General features: G+C 50.8%; 1 protein-coding gene across 1 annotated transcript in view; it reads right to left on the reverse strand.

Moving 5' to 3' along the window:
* LOC142312873 (uncharacterized) overlaps nt 1-18,466 on the reverse strand; it is a 346,266-nt gene that overhangs the window by 17,458 nt on the left and 310,342 nt on the right. Inside the window, exon 29 of the mRNA XM_075351858.1 lies at nt 7,886-7,976. Within this exon, the coding sequence (XP_075207973.1) occupies nt 7,886-7,976 (91 nt within the window). The remainder of the gene's footprint in view (nt 1-7,885; nt 7,977-18,466) is intronic.

Raw genomic sequence — 18,466 nt, forward strand, 5'->3', positions numbered from 1 at the left:
CTCCCCCAGCATCAGCCTCCCCAAGCATCAGCCTCCACCAGCATCAGCCTCCCTCGTCCCAGCCTCCCCCAGCATCAGCCTCCCCCTCCCAGCCTCCCCCAGCATCAGCCTCTCTCCTCCCAGCATCAGCCTCTCTCATCCCAGCATCAGCCTCTCTCCTCCCAGCATCAGCCTCTCCTCTCTGTCCACAGCATCAGCCTCTCTCCTCCCAGCCTTCCCCAGCATCAGCCTCTCTCCTCCCAGCCTCCCCCAGCATCAGCCTCCCCCAGCATCAGCCTCTCTTCTTCCAGCCTCCCCCAGCATCAGCCTCTCTCCTTCCAGCCTCCCCCAGCATCAGCCTCCCTCTCCCAGCCTTCCCCAGGATCAGCCTCTCTCCTCCCAGCCTCCGTCCTCCCAGCCTTCCCCAGCATCAGCTTTCCCCTCCCAGCCTCCCTCAGCATCAGCCTTCCCCAGCATCAGCCTCTCTCCTCCCAGCCTCAGCCTCTCTCCTTTCAGCCTCCCCCAGCATCGGCCTCTCTCCTTCCAGCCTCCCTCAGCATCAGCCTCCCCTTCCCAGCCTTCCCCAGGATCAGCCTCTCTCCTCCCAGCCTCCTTCCTCCCAGCCTCCCCCTCCCAGCCTCCTTCAGCATCAGCCTTCCCCTCCTAGTCTCCCCCAGCATCAGCCTCCCCCTCCCAGCCTTCCCCATGATCAGCCTCTCTGCTCCCAGCCTCCTCCAGCACGCCGTGCTCCTCTGCCGACACTCACACACCCGGGCCGGGGGTGGGGGGTGGGGGGGGGTGGGGGGGGAGTACAGTACTCAACTCCGTGACAGCCGTGTCAGTTCAGGGAATGCGCGGGGGGGGTGGGGGGGGTTGGAGTACAGTACTCACCTCCGTGACAGCCGTGTCAGTTCGGGGAATGCGCGGGGGGAGGGAGGGGGCGGGGCCAGAGCTAGCGTGCATTGCGTGAGGGGGGCGGGGCGTGGCGTGGCCGAATTGCCAATGCCTGCAGGGTGCCGGGGCGAGAGGCCAATCTGTGGGGGGGGCGGAGCCTGGGCGAGCGGCTGGCCAATCCGTGTGGGGGCGCAGCCTGGGCGAGCGGCCAATCCGTGTGGGGGGGCGGGGCCATGGCGAGCCCAGCGGCCAATCAGCTTTGTGTCACCGTAAGGACACAATTTTGGAGCATGACAGACAGACAGATAGACAGACAGACAGACAGACAGACAGACAGACAGACAGACAGACAGAATAAGGCAATTATATATATAGATATATATTATATATATATATAAATAATATATATTAGATATATATAATATATATATATATATATAAATAATATATATTAGATATATATATTACATATATAATATATATATATTAGATATATAATATTCTATATATATTCTTCTATATCATATAACTATCATATAACATATAACTTTATCATATAACTAATTATCAGATTTTTTCTATACATTTACTATTAGTAAATGTATAGAAAAAAATCTGATAGTTTTCAGCTCTTACAACGTATTATCGAGTATATCAATATCTCTGTATTTTATGGTTATTAAGAACAATGCTATTGAAATTTTTAGGCAGAGAAAATTCTCTTGTACAGTACAATGTAGCCTGAGGCCTCTGTGGGCCTTGACATTAACAAGTACAGTGTTAGACAGGACTGAGAGTACAGAAGTATCTCCTCTGCAGCAACTCAGAAGAATGCTATTGAGGTTTTTAGGCTGAGAAAACTCTTTTGTACATTATAGTGTAGTCTGAGGCTGAGTGGTAATGTTTCTACCTTCTGTATCAGGGGCCCTTGACATTAACAAGCACGGTGTTAGACAGGACTATGAATACATAAGTATTACTTCTGCAGCAACTCAGAAATATGCTATAGAGAAGAAGGGAATTTTGTTTACTTACCGTAAATTCCTTTTCTTCTAGCTCCAATTGGGAGACCCAGACAATTGGGTGTATAGCTATGCCTCCGGAGGCCACACAAAGTATTACACTAAAAGTGTAACGCCCCTCCCCTTCAGCCTATACACCCCCCGTGCTGCCACGGGCTCATCAGTTTTGGTGCAAAAGCCCGAAGGAGGAAAAAATTATAAACTGGTTTAAAGTAAATTCAATCCGAAGGAATATCGGAGAACTGAAACCATTTAACATGAACAACATGTGTATACAAAAACAGGGGCGGGTGCTGGGTCTCCCAATTGGAGCTAGAAGAAAAGGAATTTACGGTAAGTAAACAAAATTCCCTTCTTCTTTGTCGCTCCTTATTGGGAGACCCAGACAATTGGGACGTCCAAAAGCAGTCCCTGGGTGGGTAAATAATACCTCATAATAGAGCCGTAACGGCTCCGTCCTACAGGTGGGCAACTGCCGCCTGAAGGACTCGCCTACCTAGGCTGGCATCTGCCGAAGCATAGGTATGCACCTGATAGTGCTTCGTGAAAGTGTGCAGACTCGACCAGGTAGCTGCCTGACACACCTGCTGAGCCGTAGCCTGGTGTCGCAAGGCCCAGGACGCTCCCACGGCCCTGGTAGAATGGGCCTTCAGTCCTGAGGGAACCGGAAGCCCCGAGGAACGGTAAGCTTCGAGAATTGGTTCCTTGATCCACCGAGCCAGGGTTGACTTGGAAGCTTGTGTCCCTTTACGCTGGCCAGGGACAAGGACAAAGAGTGCATCCGAGCGGCGCAGGGGCGCCGTACGAGAAATGTAGAGTCTGAGTGCTCTCACCAGATCTAACAAGTGCAAATCCTTTTCACATTGGTGAACTGGATGAGGACAAAACGAGGGTAAGGAGATGTCCTGATTGAGATGAAAAGGGGATACCACCTTAGGGAGGAATTCCGGAACCGGACGCAGAACCACCTTGTCCTGGTGAAACACCAGGAAGGGAGCTTTGCATGATAACGCTGCCAACTCAGACACTCTCCGAAGTGAGGTGACTGCTACTAGAAAAACCACTTTCTGCGAAAGGCGTGCGAGCGAAATATCCCTCATTGGCTCGAACGGTGGTTTCTGAAGAACCATCAGCACCCTGTTCAGATCCCAGGGTTCTAACGGACGCTTGTAAGGAGGGACGATGTGACAAACCCCTTGCAGGAACGTGCGTACCTGTGGGAGTCTGGCCAGGCGCTTCTGAAAAAACACAGAGAGCGCAGAGACTTGTCCCTTAAGGGAGCCTAGCGACAAACCCTTTTCCAATCCGGATTGAAGAAAGGACAGAAAAGTGGGCAAGGCAAATGGCCAGGGAGAAAACCCCTGAGCAGAGCACCACGACAGGAATATTTTCCACGTCCTGTGGTAGATCTTGGCGGACGTTGGTTTCCTAGCCTGTCTCATAGTGGCAATGACCTCTTGAGATAATCCTGAAGACACTAGGATCCAGGACTCAATGGCCACACAGTCAGGTTGAGGGCCGCAGAATTCAGATGGAAAAACGGCCCTTGAGACAGCAAATCTGGTCGGTCTGGCAGTGCCCACGGTTCGCCGACCGTGAGATGCCACAGATCCGGGTACCACGACCTCCTCGGCCAGTCTGGAGCGACGAGGATGACGCGGCGGCAGTCGGCCCTGATCTTGCGTAACACTCTGGGCAACAGTGCCAGAGGAGGAAACACATAAGGAAGCCGAAACTGCGACCAATCTGAATTCGGATCTGCTTGCCTTCCAGCCACTGCTGGAACGCTTTTAGGGCAAGATACACTGCCCTGATCTCCAGAACATTGATCTGAAGTGAGGACTCTTGCTGAGTCCACGTACCCTGAGCCCTGTGGTGGAGAAAAACTGCTCCCCACCCTGACAGACTCGCGTCCGTCGTGACCACCGCCCAGGATGGGGGTAGGAAGGATTTCCCCTTCGATAATGAGGTGGGAAGAAGCCACCACCGAAGGGAAGCTTTGGTTGCCTGAGAGAGGGAGACGTTCCTGTCTAGGGACGTCGGCATCCTGTCCCACTTGCGTAGGATGTCCCATTGAAGTGGACGCAGGTGAAACTGCGCGAAAGGGACTGCTTCCATTGCTGCCACCATCTTCCCCAGGAAGTGCATGAGGCGCCTCAAGGGGTGTGACCGACCTTGAAGGAGAGATTGCACCCCTGTCTGTAGTGAACGCTGTTTGTCCAGCGGAAGCTTCACTATCGCTGGAAGAGTATGAAACTCCATGCCAAGATATGTCAGCGATTGGACCGGTGTCAGATTTGACTTTGGAAAATTGATGATCCACCCGAAACTCTGGAGAATCTCCAGAGTAACGTTGATGCTGTGTTGGCATGCCTCTTGAGAGGGTGCCTTGACCAGCAGATCGTCTAAGTAAGGTATCACTGAGTGACCCTGAGAGTGGAGGACCGCAACTACTGTAGCCATGACCTTGGTGAAAACCCTTGGGGCTGTCGCCAGGCCGAACGGCAGTGCCGCGAACTGAAGGTGTTCGTCTCCTATGGCGAAGCGCAAGAAGCGCTGATGCTCTGGAGCAATTGGTACGTGGAGATAAGCATCCTTGATATCGATCAATGCTAGGAAATCTCCTTGGGACATTGAGGCGATGACGGAGCGGAGGGATTCCATCCGGAACCGCCTGGTCCTTACGTGTTTGTTGAGCAGTTTTATGTCCAAAACAGGACGGAAGGACCCGTCCTTCTTTGGAACCACAAACAGGTTGGAGTAGAAACCGTGACCCTGTTGCTGAAGAGGAACCGGGACCACCACTCCTTCTGCCTTCAGAATGCCCACCGCCTGCAGAAGAGCCTCGGCTCGCTCGGGAGGCGGAGATGTTCTGAAGAATCGAGTCGGAGGACGAGAGCTGAACTCTATCCTGTAACCGTGAGACAAAATGTCTCTCACCCAACGGTCTTTTACTTGTGGCAGCCAGGTGTCGCAAAAGCGGGAGAGCCTGCCACCGACCGAGGATGCGGTGTGAGGAGGCCGTAAGTCATGAGGAAGCCGCCTTAGTAGCGGCACCTCCGGCGGTCTTTTTAGGGCGTGATTTAGACCGCCATGCGTCGGAGTTCCTCTGATCCTTCTGCGGCCTTTTGGACGAGGAGAATTGGGACCTGCCCGCACCCCGAAAGGACCGAAACCTTGACTGTCCCCTCCTCTGTTGGGGTGTTTTTGGTTTGGCCTGGGGTAAGGATGTTTCCTTTCCCTTGGATTGTTTGATGATTTCATCCAATCTCTCACCAAACAAACGGTCGCCAGAAAATGGCAATCCAGTTAAGCACTTTTTGGAAGCCGAATCTGCCTTCCATTCCCGCAGCCACAAGGCCCTGCGTATTGCAACCGAATTGTCGGCTGCAACCGCCGTACGGCTCGCAGAGTCCAGGACAGCATTAATAGCGTAGGACGCAAATGCCGACGTTTGAGAGGTTATGGACGCCACCTGCGGCGCACACGTACGTGTGAGTGCGTCAATTTGCGCCTGACCAGCTGAGATAGCTTGGAGTGCCCATACGGCTGCGAATGCTGGAGCAAAAGACGCGCCGATAGCTTCATAGATGGATTTCAACCAGAGCTCCATCTGTCTGTCAGTGGCATCCTTGAGTGAAGCTCCATCTTCCACTGCAACTATGGATCTAGCCGCCAGTCTGGAGATTGGAGGATCCACCTTGGGACACTGAGTCCAGCCCTTGACCACGTCAGGGGGGAAAGGGTAACGTGTATCCTTAAGGCGCTTGGAAAAACGCTTATCTGGACAAGCTCGGTGTTTCTGGACTGCCTCTCTGAAGTCAGAGTGGTCCAGAAACATACTCCTTGTACGCTTGGGAAACCTGAAACGGAATTTCTCCTGCTGAGAGGCTGACTCCTTCACTGGAGGAGCTGAGGGAGAAATATCCAACATTTGATTGATGGACGCGATAAGATCATTCACTATGGCGTCCCCATCAGGAGTATCAAGGTTGAGAGCGGCTTCAGGATCAGAATCCTGATCAGCTACCGCCGCTTCATCATACAGAGAGTCCTCTCGCTGAGACCCTGAACATTGTGATGATGTCGAGGGGATATCATAGCGAGCTCGCTTAATCGGTCTGGGGCTGCGGTCCGTGTCAGAGACCTCACCCTGGGATCCATGAGACACCCCGGGAGGACATTGCTGTTCCAACTGAGGGGGACCAGGGGGCAATGATTCCACAGTGCCCCTGGCTTGAGATGCCGGCCTGGACTGCAAGGCTTCTAATATCTTAGCCATAGTCTCAGAAAGTCTTTCAGTAAAAACTGCAAACTCCGTCCCTGTCACCTGGACAGTGTTAACAGGTGGTTCTCCCTGGGCCACCCTTAGCAGAGGCTCCGGCTGAGAAAGTGCCACAGGGGCCGAGCATTGCACACAATGAGGGTCAGTGGAACCTGCCGGCAGTATAGCCGTACATGCTGCACAGGCAGCATAGTAAGCCTGTGCTTTGGCACCCTTGCTATTTGTGGACGACATGCTGTTGTCTCCTCTGAGCAATACAGGAGGGTATATAGACAAAAATCAACAGTGCACCATACAGTGTAAAGTATAGTCTATAATCATATAATCTATAAGTACACTTCTGCACTAGTGGGGCCAGCACCACAGGTGCTGCTTACCGCCTGCGCAAAGCGGTTGTGTGGGCACCAGAAATCCTGCCTGGGTCTCCCTGAGCTTGTCTCTCCTCTCCAGCGTTAGCAGAGCTGAGAGGAATGGCTACCGGCGTCCTGAGGAGAGGAGGGAGCCGTGGGCGTGACCCAGAAAAGTGCGGGAACTGGTGCCCCACTGTGCAGAGTGAGGGGGGTGGAGTATGCAAAGCATGCTCCAGCCCTCAGTGCTGCCGTCCTGTACAGCGTCCCGCCCTTCCCCTCATTGGCAGGGCTGGGGGCGGGAAGAAAACGAGACTAGGCCGCAAAAGCCGGGGACTCGAGTTATAAGCGCGGCCGCCGTATAAGCGCGGTCGGCGCGGAAGTCCCCGGCGCACTAACAGTCCCAGCCGCGCCGCAGTGATAACCATGGCAGCGGCGGTCAGCGCGGCAGTCCCCCTACACGAACACACTCAGCGATGCTGAAGTGTGTAATGGCACAAACGCAGCCAGCGCTGCTGTCCCCGGTGCACTAGCACACCCAGCAATGCTGGAGTGTTGCTGTGTGCGGTCCCCACGGGGACACAGAGTACCTCAAAGTAGCAGGGCCATGTCCCTGAACGATACTCGGCTCCTATCCAGCATGGTCCTCAGGAGCTGTGGATGGAGCACGGTCTCCTGTGCCTGGAGACCGAAAGGATCCCACTTCACCCAGAGCCCTAATTGAGGGATGGGGAAGGAAAGCAGCATGTGGGCTCCAGCCTCCGTACCCGCAATGGATACCTCAACCTTAACAACACCGCCGACAAGAGTGGGGTGAGAAGGGAGCATGCTGGGGGCCCTGTTATGGGCCCTCTTTTCTTCCATCCGACATAGTCAGCAGCTGCTGCTGACTAAGTTGTGGAGCTATGCGTGCATGTCTGACCTCCTTCGCACAAAGCATAAAAACTGATGAGCCCGTGGCAGCACGGGGGGTGTATAGGCTGAAGGGGAGGGGCGTTACACTTTTAGTGTAATACTTTGTGTGGCCTCCGGAGGCATAGCTATACACCCAATTGTCTGGGTCTCCCAATAAGGAGCGACAAAGAAACTTTTGTAATATATTATATATATACACATATAGATATATACACACACAGTATACGCACATATGTATGCATATATATGTACAGTATATATATATATATATATATATATATAATTATATAAAACTACATTTTTTCCTTAAACACTAGATCTTTAAGCATAAAATCCACATTAAAAAAACTCTGTGTGAATTAAGCCTAAAATATTCAGCATATAATTCTACAAGCCAGTAAGTAGAATCTGTGACTTCTCTGCATGTAGTGGTCACTACTCACCTGGGTAGTCATATGTAGGAATTTCCTCTTTACACCACTCATCACACCTCACATATGTCCCTGTAGTGTTAATATGGGTCAGATCTTCACCCTGAAACAAAAATTGGAAAAGTCACAGACAGATGGAGTAGTTATAAGAAAAAATCATAAATTAATATGACAATCAAAACTGACAGCACTAGATATCACAGAGCTGCAGGTCTCCTGTATAATCCAACCTGTCGCCTCCTAATTGTAACCAGCAGTCTCCATAACCAGAAAATTGTGAGAAGATCCAGACATCATCTAATGTCTATGATCAGCTTTATCCTGTCATCTCCATCAAGTATGAACCATACACGGAGTGGCCACATTATTAGAGTCACCTATCTAGTAGCACATAGGACCTCCTTTGGTGTTCAGGAACTCAGCAATTTATTTTGTCATAGCTTGCACTAGGGAAGTGTGGTATAATACTGCAGGGTAAAAATGCTTCAAAAATAGAAATCTTAATAGTTTATTTTGGTCAAATGCAAAGTAAATTGAAATTAACAAGAAAACTATAATCACGTCAATATTTGGTGAGTGCCCCTTGCCTTCATCAGTTCTTCTCGGTCACTTGGACACACTTGATATTTTGAAGGAGCTCGGCAGGGAGGTTGTTCCAAACATTTTGGAGAACTAATCACTTATCTTCTGTGGATGGCGCTTGCACAAATCCTTCTGTCTCTTGATATAATCCTGGACAGACTGGACGATATTAACATCATGGTTCTGTGGGGGATATATCATCACTTCCAGGACTCCTTGTTCTTCACAGCTCTTAATGACATTGGCTGTATGTTTGGGGTTGTTGTCCTGCAGAATCAATTTTAAGCCAATCAGATGCCTCCATGATAGTACTGCATGATGGACTTTTGTGGCATTGTGCATTGTCCTTCTACCACGGGCTAAAGAACTGCTATGACTGAATGAACTTGATGGCCAAAAGGCTTAGGTAAGCTCTAGTGTCCAAACCTCCATCCACAGGTATCAGAGGACCAGAGTTGTACCAAGAAAACATTCCCCATTACTCCAACTTCACCAGCCTGAAATGTTGACACTTGATAGGAAGGATACATGGATTCATGCTGCTTTCTCCAAATTCTGACCCTCTCATCAGCATGGTGCAACACAAATCAGGATTAATCTAATCAGACAATGTTTTCCAGTGCTTAGTGATGTAATTTTTGCTCTTTTTTGCCCAATTACGTTTTTTCCTTCTAATTCCCCTTAGATAGCAATTGGGCTGGTCATCTAGTGTTACAGCCTATCTGTCATAAGGAACGACAATTGCATTCGGAGACATTAGTTGAACACCAGCGCTGTATTCAGCTGCAATTTGCATGAGTGTCCACATCCTATGCTCAAAACAATTTTTTATATCTTCCTCGAGGAGTTGTTTAAGTTGATAACATCTTTTTTTTTTTTAATCAGATACATTTTTATTTTTCACCAAGTATACAAAACATGTGTTATATTTTCAAGAATAACGAGCAGAACTATAAACTTTCCCTCCCCAACATCCCCTCCCCCTCCCCCCTCAGCGTACATATTACCCATATCAATATCAAAGATCTTACATTTTAACCCTTCAATACCATATATTGGAATGTATAGCACTCTCTCTGCCCCTAGTCCAACATCTCCCAACTCTAATATTTATCCATATTGCAATCGCGGATTCCACAATCTATCAAAAAGTGCCAGTTATTTCCTTTTCCCATATATGCTTCTCTCCATTCGAACAATATGATTAACATATGCGACAAATTCCCCTCTAGTCGGGGGGTCGCCCTGCAGCCAGTGTTTAGCAATTACTTTCCTTGCCGCATACAGCAGTCTGGCTATCACTATTTTAAAATTGTTGTCTACTCTAATTTCTTCCAGGTAACCTAGAAGACATACCAGGGGTTGTCTGGGAAGTTTACATCTATAAGCTCCTTCTATTTTATTAAAAACTGTTATCCAAAAGGGTACCAACCTGGGGCACATCCACATCATGTGGGAAATGCCGGCATCTTCTCCATTACATCTAGGACAGTCAGAGTTACTCCTCAATCCCATTTTACACATAATTAGCGGGGATCTATATGCCCTATGCACCATGTAGAGGTGGGATAGTCTTGCTGGTTCACTCATTGATAATTTCGGTATGTATTCCAAAACACTATCCCATACCTCATCAGTGATCCCGTCTATCTCTGCCTCCCATTTAGTCCTAGTGTTTACAGGGTGATCAAGCAAATATGTATGCAGTAGGTCCCTATATATAGTAGATATGATTCCTCTTGTGGGTCCACTACTACACACATATTTCAGTACTAGGTCTGCCTGTGCCAGCAATAATTGCTTAACCCCCTGAGCCACCACTGCAAGCGCCAACCGTTTATACTGGTACCACCCAAGTGGGGATATCCCAAACTCATCCTGTATTTGTGTAAACGATTTCAGGCGTCCCTGGCTAAGAATTTGACCCATATACCATATACCTTTACGTGCCCATTCCTTAATTTTGCCTATCTTGTATATCTTAGAGCAGTTTTCATTGTCCCACAACGGAGAGAATTCAGTTATTGCTGTAATCCCTCTTATTTGCTTGATCTTCCTCCAGATTCTATTCATCAGTCTAAAGCGGGCTTTACACGCTACAACAAATCTAATGATGTGTCGGCGGGGTCACTTCGTAAGTGACGTACATCCGGCATCGTTAGTGTTGTTGTAGCGTGTGACAGCTACGTGCGATTGCGATTGAATGTAAAACCGTTCATCGCATACACGTCGTTCATTTCCTTAAAATTGCATGTCGGGTTGTTCAATGTTCCCAAGGTACCACACATCGCAGTGTGGGACACCCCGGGAATGATGAACAGATCTTACCTGCGTCCCGCGGCTCCCGCCGGCAATGCGGGAGGAAGGAGGTGGGTGGGATGTTTACGTCCCACTCATCTCCGCCCCTCCGCTTCTATTGGCCGGCTGCCACGTGACGTCGCTGTGACGCCGAACGTCCCTCCCACTCCAGGAAGTGGATGTTCGCCGCCCACATCGAGGTTGTATGGAAGGGTAAGTACGTGTGACGGGAAATAATCGTTTTTTTTGTGACACGGTCAACAAATTGAACATGCCGCACATACGATGGGGGCGGGAGCGATCGCATACGATATCGTATGTGATATCGTAAGGTGTAAAGCAGCCTTAAGTGTGGGGCTTGTTTTTCCTACTCTCCCAAATGATCCGTCCTCCAGTCCGAACACTAATGGTTTCCGATGCAGAACATGCCCTAACAGTCTGGATGCTGGGTCTACCATCAGTAAATCTGCCCATCCTCTGAAATGTTGACTCTGAGCTGCCAGATAATATATTCCCGGATTGGATAGTGCTAGCCCCCCCTTATCGTTCGGTCTCTGTAGCGTCTCGAGTTTAAGTCTGGGTTGTTTATTCTTCCATATTAGAGCACGGAACATGGAATCAATCTCCTTAAAGTGACTCTGGAGGATACAAACAGGAGAATTTTGCAACACATAGAGTATCTTGGGCATAAGCACCATTTTAAAAAGATTAATCCATCCTATTACTGATAAATGAACCTTATTCCAAGCAGTTATCTTACTTCGCAGTTGCTTCAGCAAAGGGTCTAGATCAGGGGTGGGGAACCTCCGGCCCGCGGGCCGCATGCGGCCCGCCATGACCTTTTATGTGGCCCTCGGGCAGATTCCCGGGGGAGGCAGTGCTGGTGCTGTCACCGCAGTTTGCTGCCGCCGGCCCTTTAAATCCACACATTGCTGTTTGTGCTGCAATGTGTTCTCCCGTCGGCCAGTGCCAATTGTGGGCGGGTCCACAGCAGCCTCACAGCTTCCTGCCTTGTGTGTCCGCCCCCTGCCCTCCGGAGATCAGTGCCTGCCTTCTCCTTCTGATGCAGTGTGTCCGCCCCCTGCCCTCCGGAGATCAGTGCCTGCCTTCTCCTTCTGATGCAGTGTGTCCGCCCCCTGCCCTCCGGAGATCAGTGCCTGCCTTCTCCTTCTGATGCAGTGTGTCCGGCTCCTGCACTCCGGTGATGTGAGTGCAATGCTGCTGTGAGTCCAGCGCCGACCCTCTGCTGCTATATGCCCTGCCCAATGCTTTGTGCCTCCCCACACCAGTTCTGTAAACCCTCTCCCCCAGAGTTGCATGAAACTCTCAGCGCAGTGTGGCCCCCAATGTCCTGTGTGCACCCCTCCCCCAGTCCTGTGTGCAGCCCCCCCAATGTCCTGTGTGCAGCCCATCACCCAGTAGTCCTGTTTGCACCCCCCCAATCCTGTGTGCACCCCTCCTCCAGTCCTGTGTGCAGCCCCCCAATGTCCTGTGTGCACCCCCACACAATCCTATGTGCAGCCCATCACCCAGTCCTGTGTGCACCCCCCCAGTCCTGTGTGCACCCCCCCAGTCCTGTGTGCACCCCCCCGTCCTGTGTGCACCCCCCCAGTCCTGTGTGCACCCCCCCAGTCCTGTGTGCACCCCCCCCTAGTCCTGTGTGCAGCCCCCCCAGTCCTGTGTGCAGCCCCCCCCAGTCCTGTGTGCAGCCCCCCCCAGTCCTGTGTGCAGCCCCCCCAGTCCTGTGTGCAGCCCCCCCAGTCCTGTGTGCAGCCCCCCCAGTCCTGTGTGCAGCCCCCCCCCCCAGTCCTGTGTGCAGCCCCCCCAGTCCTGTGTGCAGCCCCCCCAGTCCTGTGTGCAGCCCCCCCAGTCCTGTGTGCACCCGTCCCCCAGTCCTGTGTGCAGCCCCCCAATGTCCTGTGTGCACCCCCACACAATCCTATGTGCAGCCCATCACCCAGTCCTGTGTGCACCCCCTCAGTCCTGTGTGCACCCCCTCAGTCCTGTGTGCACCCCCCCAGTCCTGTGTGCACCCCCCCAGTCCTGTGTGCACCCCCCCAGTCCTGTGTGCACCCCCCAGTCCTGTGTGCACCCCCCCAGTCCTGTGTGCACCCCCCCAGTCCTGTGTGCACCCCCCCAGTCCTGTGTGCACCCCCCCCAGTCCTGTGTGCACCCCCCCCAGTCCTGTGTGCACCCCCCCAGTCGTGTGTGCAGGCCCCCCAGTCGTGTGTACAGCCCCCCCAGTCGTGTGTGCAGCCCCCCCAGTCGTGTGTGCAGGCCCCCCAGTGATGTCTGTGCAGCCACCCCCAGTGATGTCTGTGCAGCCCCCCCAGTGATGTCTGTGCCTCCCCCCCAGTGATGTCTGTGCCTCCCCCCCAGTGATGTCTGTGCCTCCCCCCCAGTGATGTCTGTGCCTCCCCCCCAGTGATGTCTGTGCCTCCCCCCCAGTGATGTCTGTGCCTCCCCCCCAGTGATGTCTGTGCCTCCCCCCCAGTGATGTCTGTGCCTCCCCCCCAGTGATGTCTGTGCCTCCCCCCCAGTGATGTCTGTGCCTCCCCCCCCAGTGATGTCTGTGCCTCCCCCCCAGTGATGTCTGTGCCTCCCCCCCGTGATGTCTGTGCCTCCCCCCCAGTGATGTCTTTGCCTCCCCCCCAGTGATGTCTGTGCCTCCCCCCCGTGATGTCTGTGCCTTCCCCACAGTGATGTCTGTGCCTTCCCCACAGTGATGTCTTTGCCTCCCCCCCAGTGATGTCTGTGCCTCCCCCCCGTGATGTCTGTGCCTCCCCCCCAGTGATGTCTTTGCCTCCCCCCCAGTGATGTCTGTGCCTCCCCCCCGTGATGTCTGTGCCTTCCCCACAGTGATGTCTGTGCCTTCCCCACAGTGATGTCTTTGCCTCCCCCCCAGTGATGTCTGTGCCTCCCCCCCGTGATGTCTGTGCCTCCCCCCCAGTGATGTCTTTGCCTCCCCCCCAGTGATGTCTTTGCCTCCCCCCCGTGATGTCTGTGCCTCCCCACAGTGATGTCTGTGCCTTCCCCACAGTGATGTCTGTGCCTCCCCACAGTGATGTCTGTGCCTCCCCACAGTGATGTCTGTGCCTCCCCACAGTGATGTCTGTGCCTCCCCACAGTGATGTCTGTGCCTCCCCACAGTGATGTCTGTGCCTCCCCACAGTGATGTCTGTGCCTTCCCCACAGTGATGTCTGTGCCTTCCCCACAGTGATGTCTGTGCCTTCCCCACAGTGATGTCTGTGCCTTCCCCACAGTGGTGTCTGTGCCTTCCCCACAGTGGTGTCTGTGCCTTCCCCACAGTGGTGTCTGTGCCTCCCCACAGTGGTGTCTGTGCCTCCCCACAGTGGTGTCTGTGCCTCCCCACAGTGGTGTCTGTGCCTCCCCACAGTGGTGTCTGTGCCTCCCCACAGTGGTGTCTGTGCCCCCAGCCCCGCGTGTGGTGTCTGTGCCCCCAGCCCCGCGTGTGGTGTCTGTGCCCCCAGCCCCGCGTGTGGTGTCTGTGCCCCCAGCCCCGCGTGTGGTGTCTGTGCCCCCAGCCCCGCGTGTGGTGTCTGTGCCCCCAGCCCCGCGTGTGGTGTCTGTGCCCCCAGCTCCGCGTGTGGTGTCTGTGCCCCCAGCCCCATGCCCCCAGTTAATTAATTGCTTCACCCAATATAGCAGGGTCATTTAAACATTGATAATTTTGTGCGGCCCCCGAAGGTTGGTAGAAATTTCCAAATGGCCCCCGACAGAAAAAAGGTTCCCCACCCCTGGTCTAGATTAATAGTAATGTAGTTCCCAATTGGCATGGATACCTGAATGCCCAGATATCTAAACTGGTCCACAACCCGCAGTTTGTTGACCTCATCACCCAGGATCGACCTATCCACTCCCGCGTCCACCTGTAACAGATTCGATTTGGTCCAATTGATAGTCAGTCCAGAGATCCCCCCGTACCGCTCGATCACCTGCATGGCACAGCTCAACGATGCCCCTGGGTCTCCCAGAAACAATAGAATGTCGTCTGCATAGAGGGCTATCTTCTCTTCTAGATGGCCATATGCAAATCCCTTTATGTCTCTGTTCTGCCATATAGCAGCCGCCAGTGGTTCCACTGCCACAGCAAAAAGAAGAGGCGAGAGAGGACATCCTTGGCGAGTACCCCTTTGTAAATCCACCGTGTGTGATAACATTCCATTAATCCTCACTTTAGCTACTGGTCTAGCATATAACAGCTGTATCCAATATATAAAATTAGGGCCAAATCCCATATGTCTTAGCACTCCCCACAGATATCCCCATTCCACACTGTCAAATGCTTTATGAGCATCTAATGAAGCTATTACTCTCTGTCCCGGATTGTCCACTGGCAGTTGCACGTTAAGGTATAATCTTCGTATATTTTTTGCCGTGGATCTATTAGGCATAAAACCCGACTGTTCCTGGTGGATTAGGGTAGATATCACTTCTGTTAATCGATTAGAGAGTACTTTGGCCAAAATTTTTACATCCATCGTTAACAGTGAGATGGACCTGTATGATTCGGGGAGTTTTGGATCCTTATCCTCTTTAGGTATTGCTTTTATTATCGCCTTCCTCATAGACTCTGGCAGTGTCCCCCTCTCCCTTGCCTCCTCCAAGACACTCAGCAAATTGAGTAAGAGTATTTCTTCCAGAGATTTGTATACCTCCACCAGCAGACCATCTACCCCCGGGGCATTTTCATTTGCCATGCCATGCAAAGCTCTCTCTATCTCCTCAAGTGTGATAGGGCCCTCTAGACTGTGTTTCTCTGTCTCTGTAATTTTGGGTAATGTCATTGTACCTAAGAAACCCTATAGGTCGCTCTGTCTCATCTCCCCTCTAGTAGAATATAATTCCTCATAAAAGGCTGCGAACGTGTCCAGAATATTTACCCCCTCCGTAACCAAATCTCCCGTTGTGGTGCGAATGCAATGCATAAAGGATGATTGTCTCTGAACTGCCGTCACCACCGACAACACATGTCCCACCTTTTCTCCCTCCGCATAAAAGTTCTCTTTTTGAAAAGCATGCTTCCTAGCTACTTTCTCCAATAGCACCTTATTAACTTCTTCCTACGCTGCTTTTAGCTTCTGTCTATTCTCTGGTGTGGGCTGTGTTACCATCTCTGCTTCTGCTCCCTTCAAGGCCTCTAAGCAATCAATTTCCCCCTGTCTACTACTAGACTTACACCGGCAAACGTCTCTAAATAAAAGGCCTCTCAGGTATGCCTTCATGGCGTTCCAAACTACCAATGGATCCGCACTACCTCTATTAAGGGAAAAATGTTCCAGAATGTCACTGGCTATATCGTCCATGTCAATACTTTTTACCCAAACCGGACGTAGCTTCCATTCTCTTTTTAGCCTCTCCCCTACTCCCCGTTTTTTAATAGATACCAGTATTGGACAATGATCAGATATTACTCTAGCCAAATATTTAACATTTGGAAATCCAGAATCCATTATTTCATTTCCCAAGGCCAGGTCTATATGGGAAAACATACCATGGGTCGCTGAGTGACAGGAAAAACAGGTCACCCCTAAATCCTTATCCTCCAAACGTCTACCAACCCCAATTTTTGAATAAAGATACCAAATGCTGTCACTTCGTCCCTCCTCACCTCCTGTGAGTTTCTGCTCCTGTCCCAATATGCATTTATGACATTATTAAAGTCACCGACCAACAAGAATGGCAAATTCCCCCATTTAGCCAAACGCTCTCTCACCTCTCTAATTTTGACACTAGTGTAAGGCGGTGGAACATATATAGCAGTAATGCATAATAATTGTCCATACAACTTACAGATCACCATTACATATTGTCCCTCTGTGTCTATCCATGTCTCCACTTCTTCATGTAGGGCGGATCTATGGACCAACACAGAGACCCCTCTAGCATAAGTAGAAAAAGTAGAGTGATACGCCTTTTGCACCCATCGCTTGTTCAGTACATTTGTCGTTTCGATCGTCAAATGCGTCTCCAATAAACACATTATTGATGGTCTCTGGTCTAGCATATATTTTATCATTGCATCTCTTCTACCTCTATCTGACAGTCCCCTTACATTCCAACATAATATGTTAATCTCCTCTCCCATGTTGAAAATTACTGGTTATCTTTAAACAAACATCCTGTCCCTTTGTACGCTGAGGCTTTCCCTTCCCTAACCCGCCCCTTAGAACCACCCCAACAAAACTCCTCCACCTCCGATTTACATTTTTAACTCCCTTATAGGGAATGAGGTCTGTCTCCCCCAGACCGGTCAACCTCCTTCCTCCTTTTCTCTCATACCAAACCTGTCTCATCCCAGTGTGCAGAACCCCCTACCTCACCTCCCTCCTTCACCATATTCGTTTTCATTTGCATATATTATATAATGTAAACTGCTAACATATGAATTTTTGAAAACTTAAGCATTTATCAATCGCCGCCGCACGGCCAGAAGAAAGAAAAAAAAAAAGGAATTATTATCCTCCTCCTGTCATTGTCCAGCTTAGTGTTAGGAAACTTCTCCCTGCCCCATCTAACACTCAGGGACAGGAGCAAGAGATCAACAATAATAACCTGGAAAAGAAAGGGAAAAAAAAAAAAAAGAAGGGGGGGGAGTGTACCGTCACTGCCATAAAAATGGGCTTATGAAGTCTCCTTCTCATCTAGCATATGCAAATGCTTATGAGTAGCCAGTTCCGTAGTCCAGGAAAATTACGAAATTGCAGTGTCACTCATAGCCAGCTTCTATCCTTCTCCTGTTGTTTGCAGCTTCCTTGCATTGATTTCTATCCATTTCATGGTCTCCTCTGGATCAAGAAAAAAGTGCACCTTCTCCAGTGCTGTTACTCGAAGTTTTGCTGGGAACATCATGGAATATTTAACCCCCAGCTCACGGAGTCATCTCTTTACCCCTGTAAATTGCATGCTTTGCTTCTGTAACGGTACAGAGTAGTTAGGGTATATAGCCACTAGGTGTCCATCAATTGTCAGGTTCTCCAGATCCCGCGCCTTGTGTAGAATAATATCCCAGTCTCTGTAGTTAAGCAGTTTCGCCAGCATCGTACGGGGCTCCTTGCCAGGTGGTTGTGGTTGCATTGGGACTCAATGTGCCCTCTCAATTGCATATAACTTGGTCAAATTATCAGCGCCAATCTTTTAAGCCACGTTTCTATGAATTCAGTAGGATTTCTTCCCTCTACTTTTTCTGGGATTCCCACCAGTCTTATATTGTTTCTCCTGGAACGGTTCTCCAAGTCATCTGTTTTTGCGGACAACTCAGATATCTGCTGCTGGAACTTTTTCTCTGCTTTTTGCAGTGTAACTATAGGATCCCCAGCTGCCCCCACTCTTTCCTCCACAGCACTGGTTCTCATATCAGTTTTCTTCTGATCTTTTTTGAGAGTAGCTATATCTCCCTGTATTCCCAGCACCTGCTGGGTTAATGTTGTGAGGGTCTGTTTGCAGAAGGAGACCACCTAAAACACATCCTTAATAGTGGGGTTCTCCTGTATTTCCTCTGCTGCCTGCTGCTCTCCTGAATTCTCCTCCTGTTTGTCTTATCCTGGTTTTCCCTCTATTCCTTCAGCCTCCTCCAGATCTTCCTCCACTTCCCCGTTCTCCTCCACCATCTTACCGGGCTCCTCCAGAGGTTCCTCTGATTGTCTTGCAAACTGTGCAAGCTTTGTAGCCGCTTCCATGCGACGCCGGCA

The sequence above is a fragment of the Anomaloglossus baeobatrachus genome, chromosome 5 (assembly GCF_048569485.1).
Source record: "Anomaloglossus baeobatrachus isolate aAnoBae1 chromosome 5, aAnoBae1.hap1, whole genome shotgun sequence".
NCBI lineage: Eukaryota > Metazoa > Chordata > Amphibia > Anura > Aromobatidae > Anomaloglossus > Anomaloglossus baeobatrachus.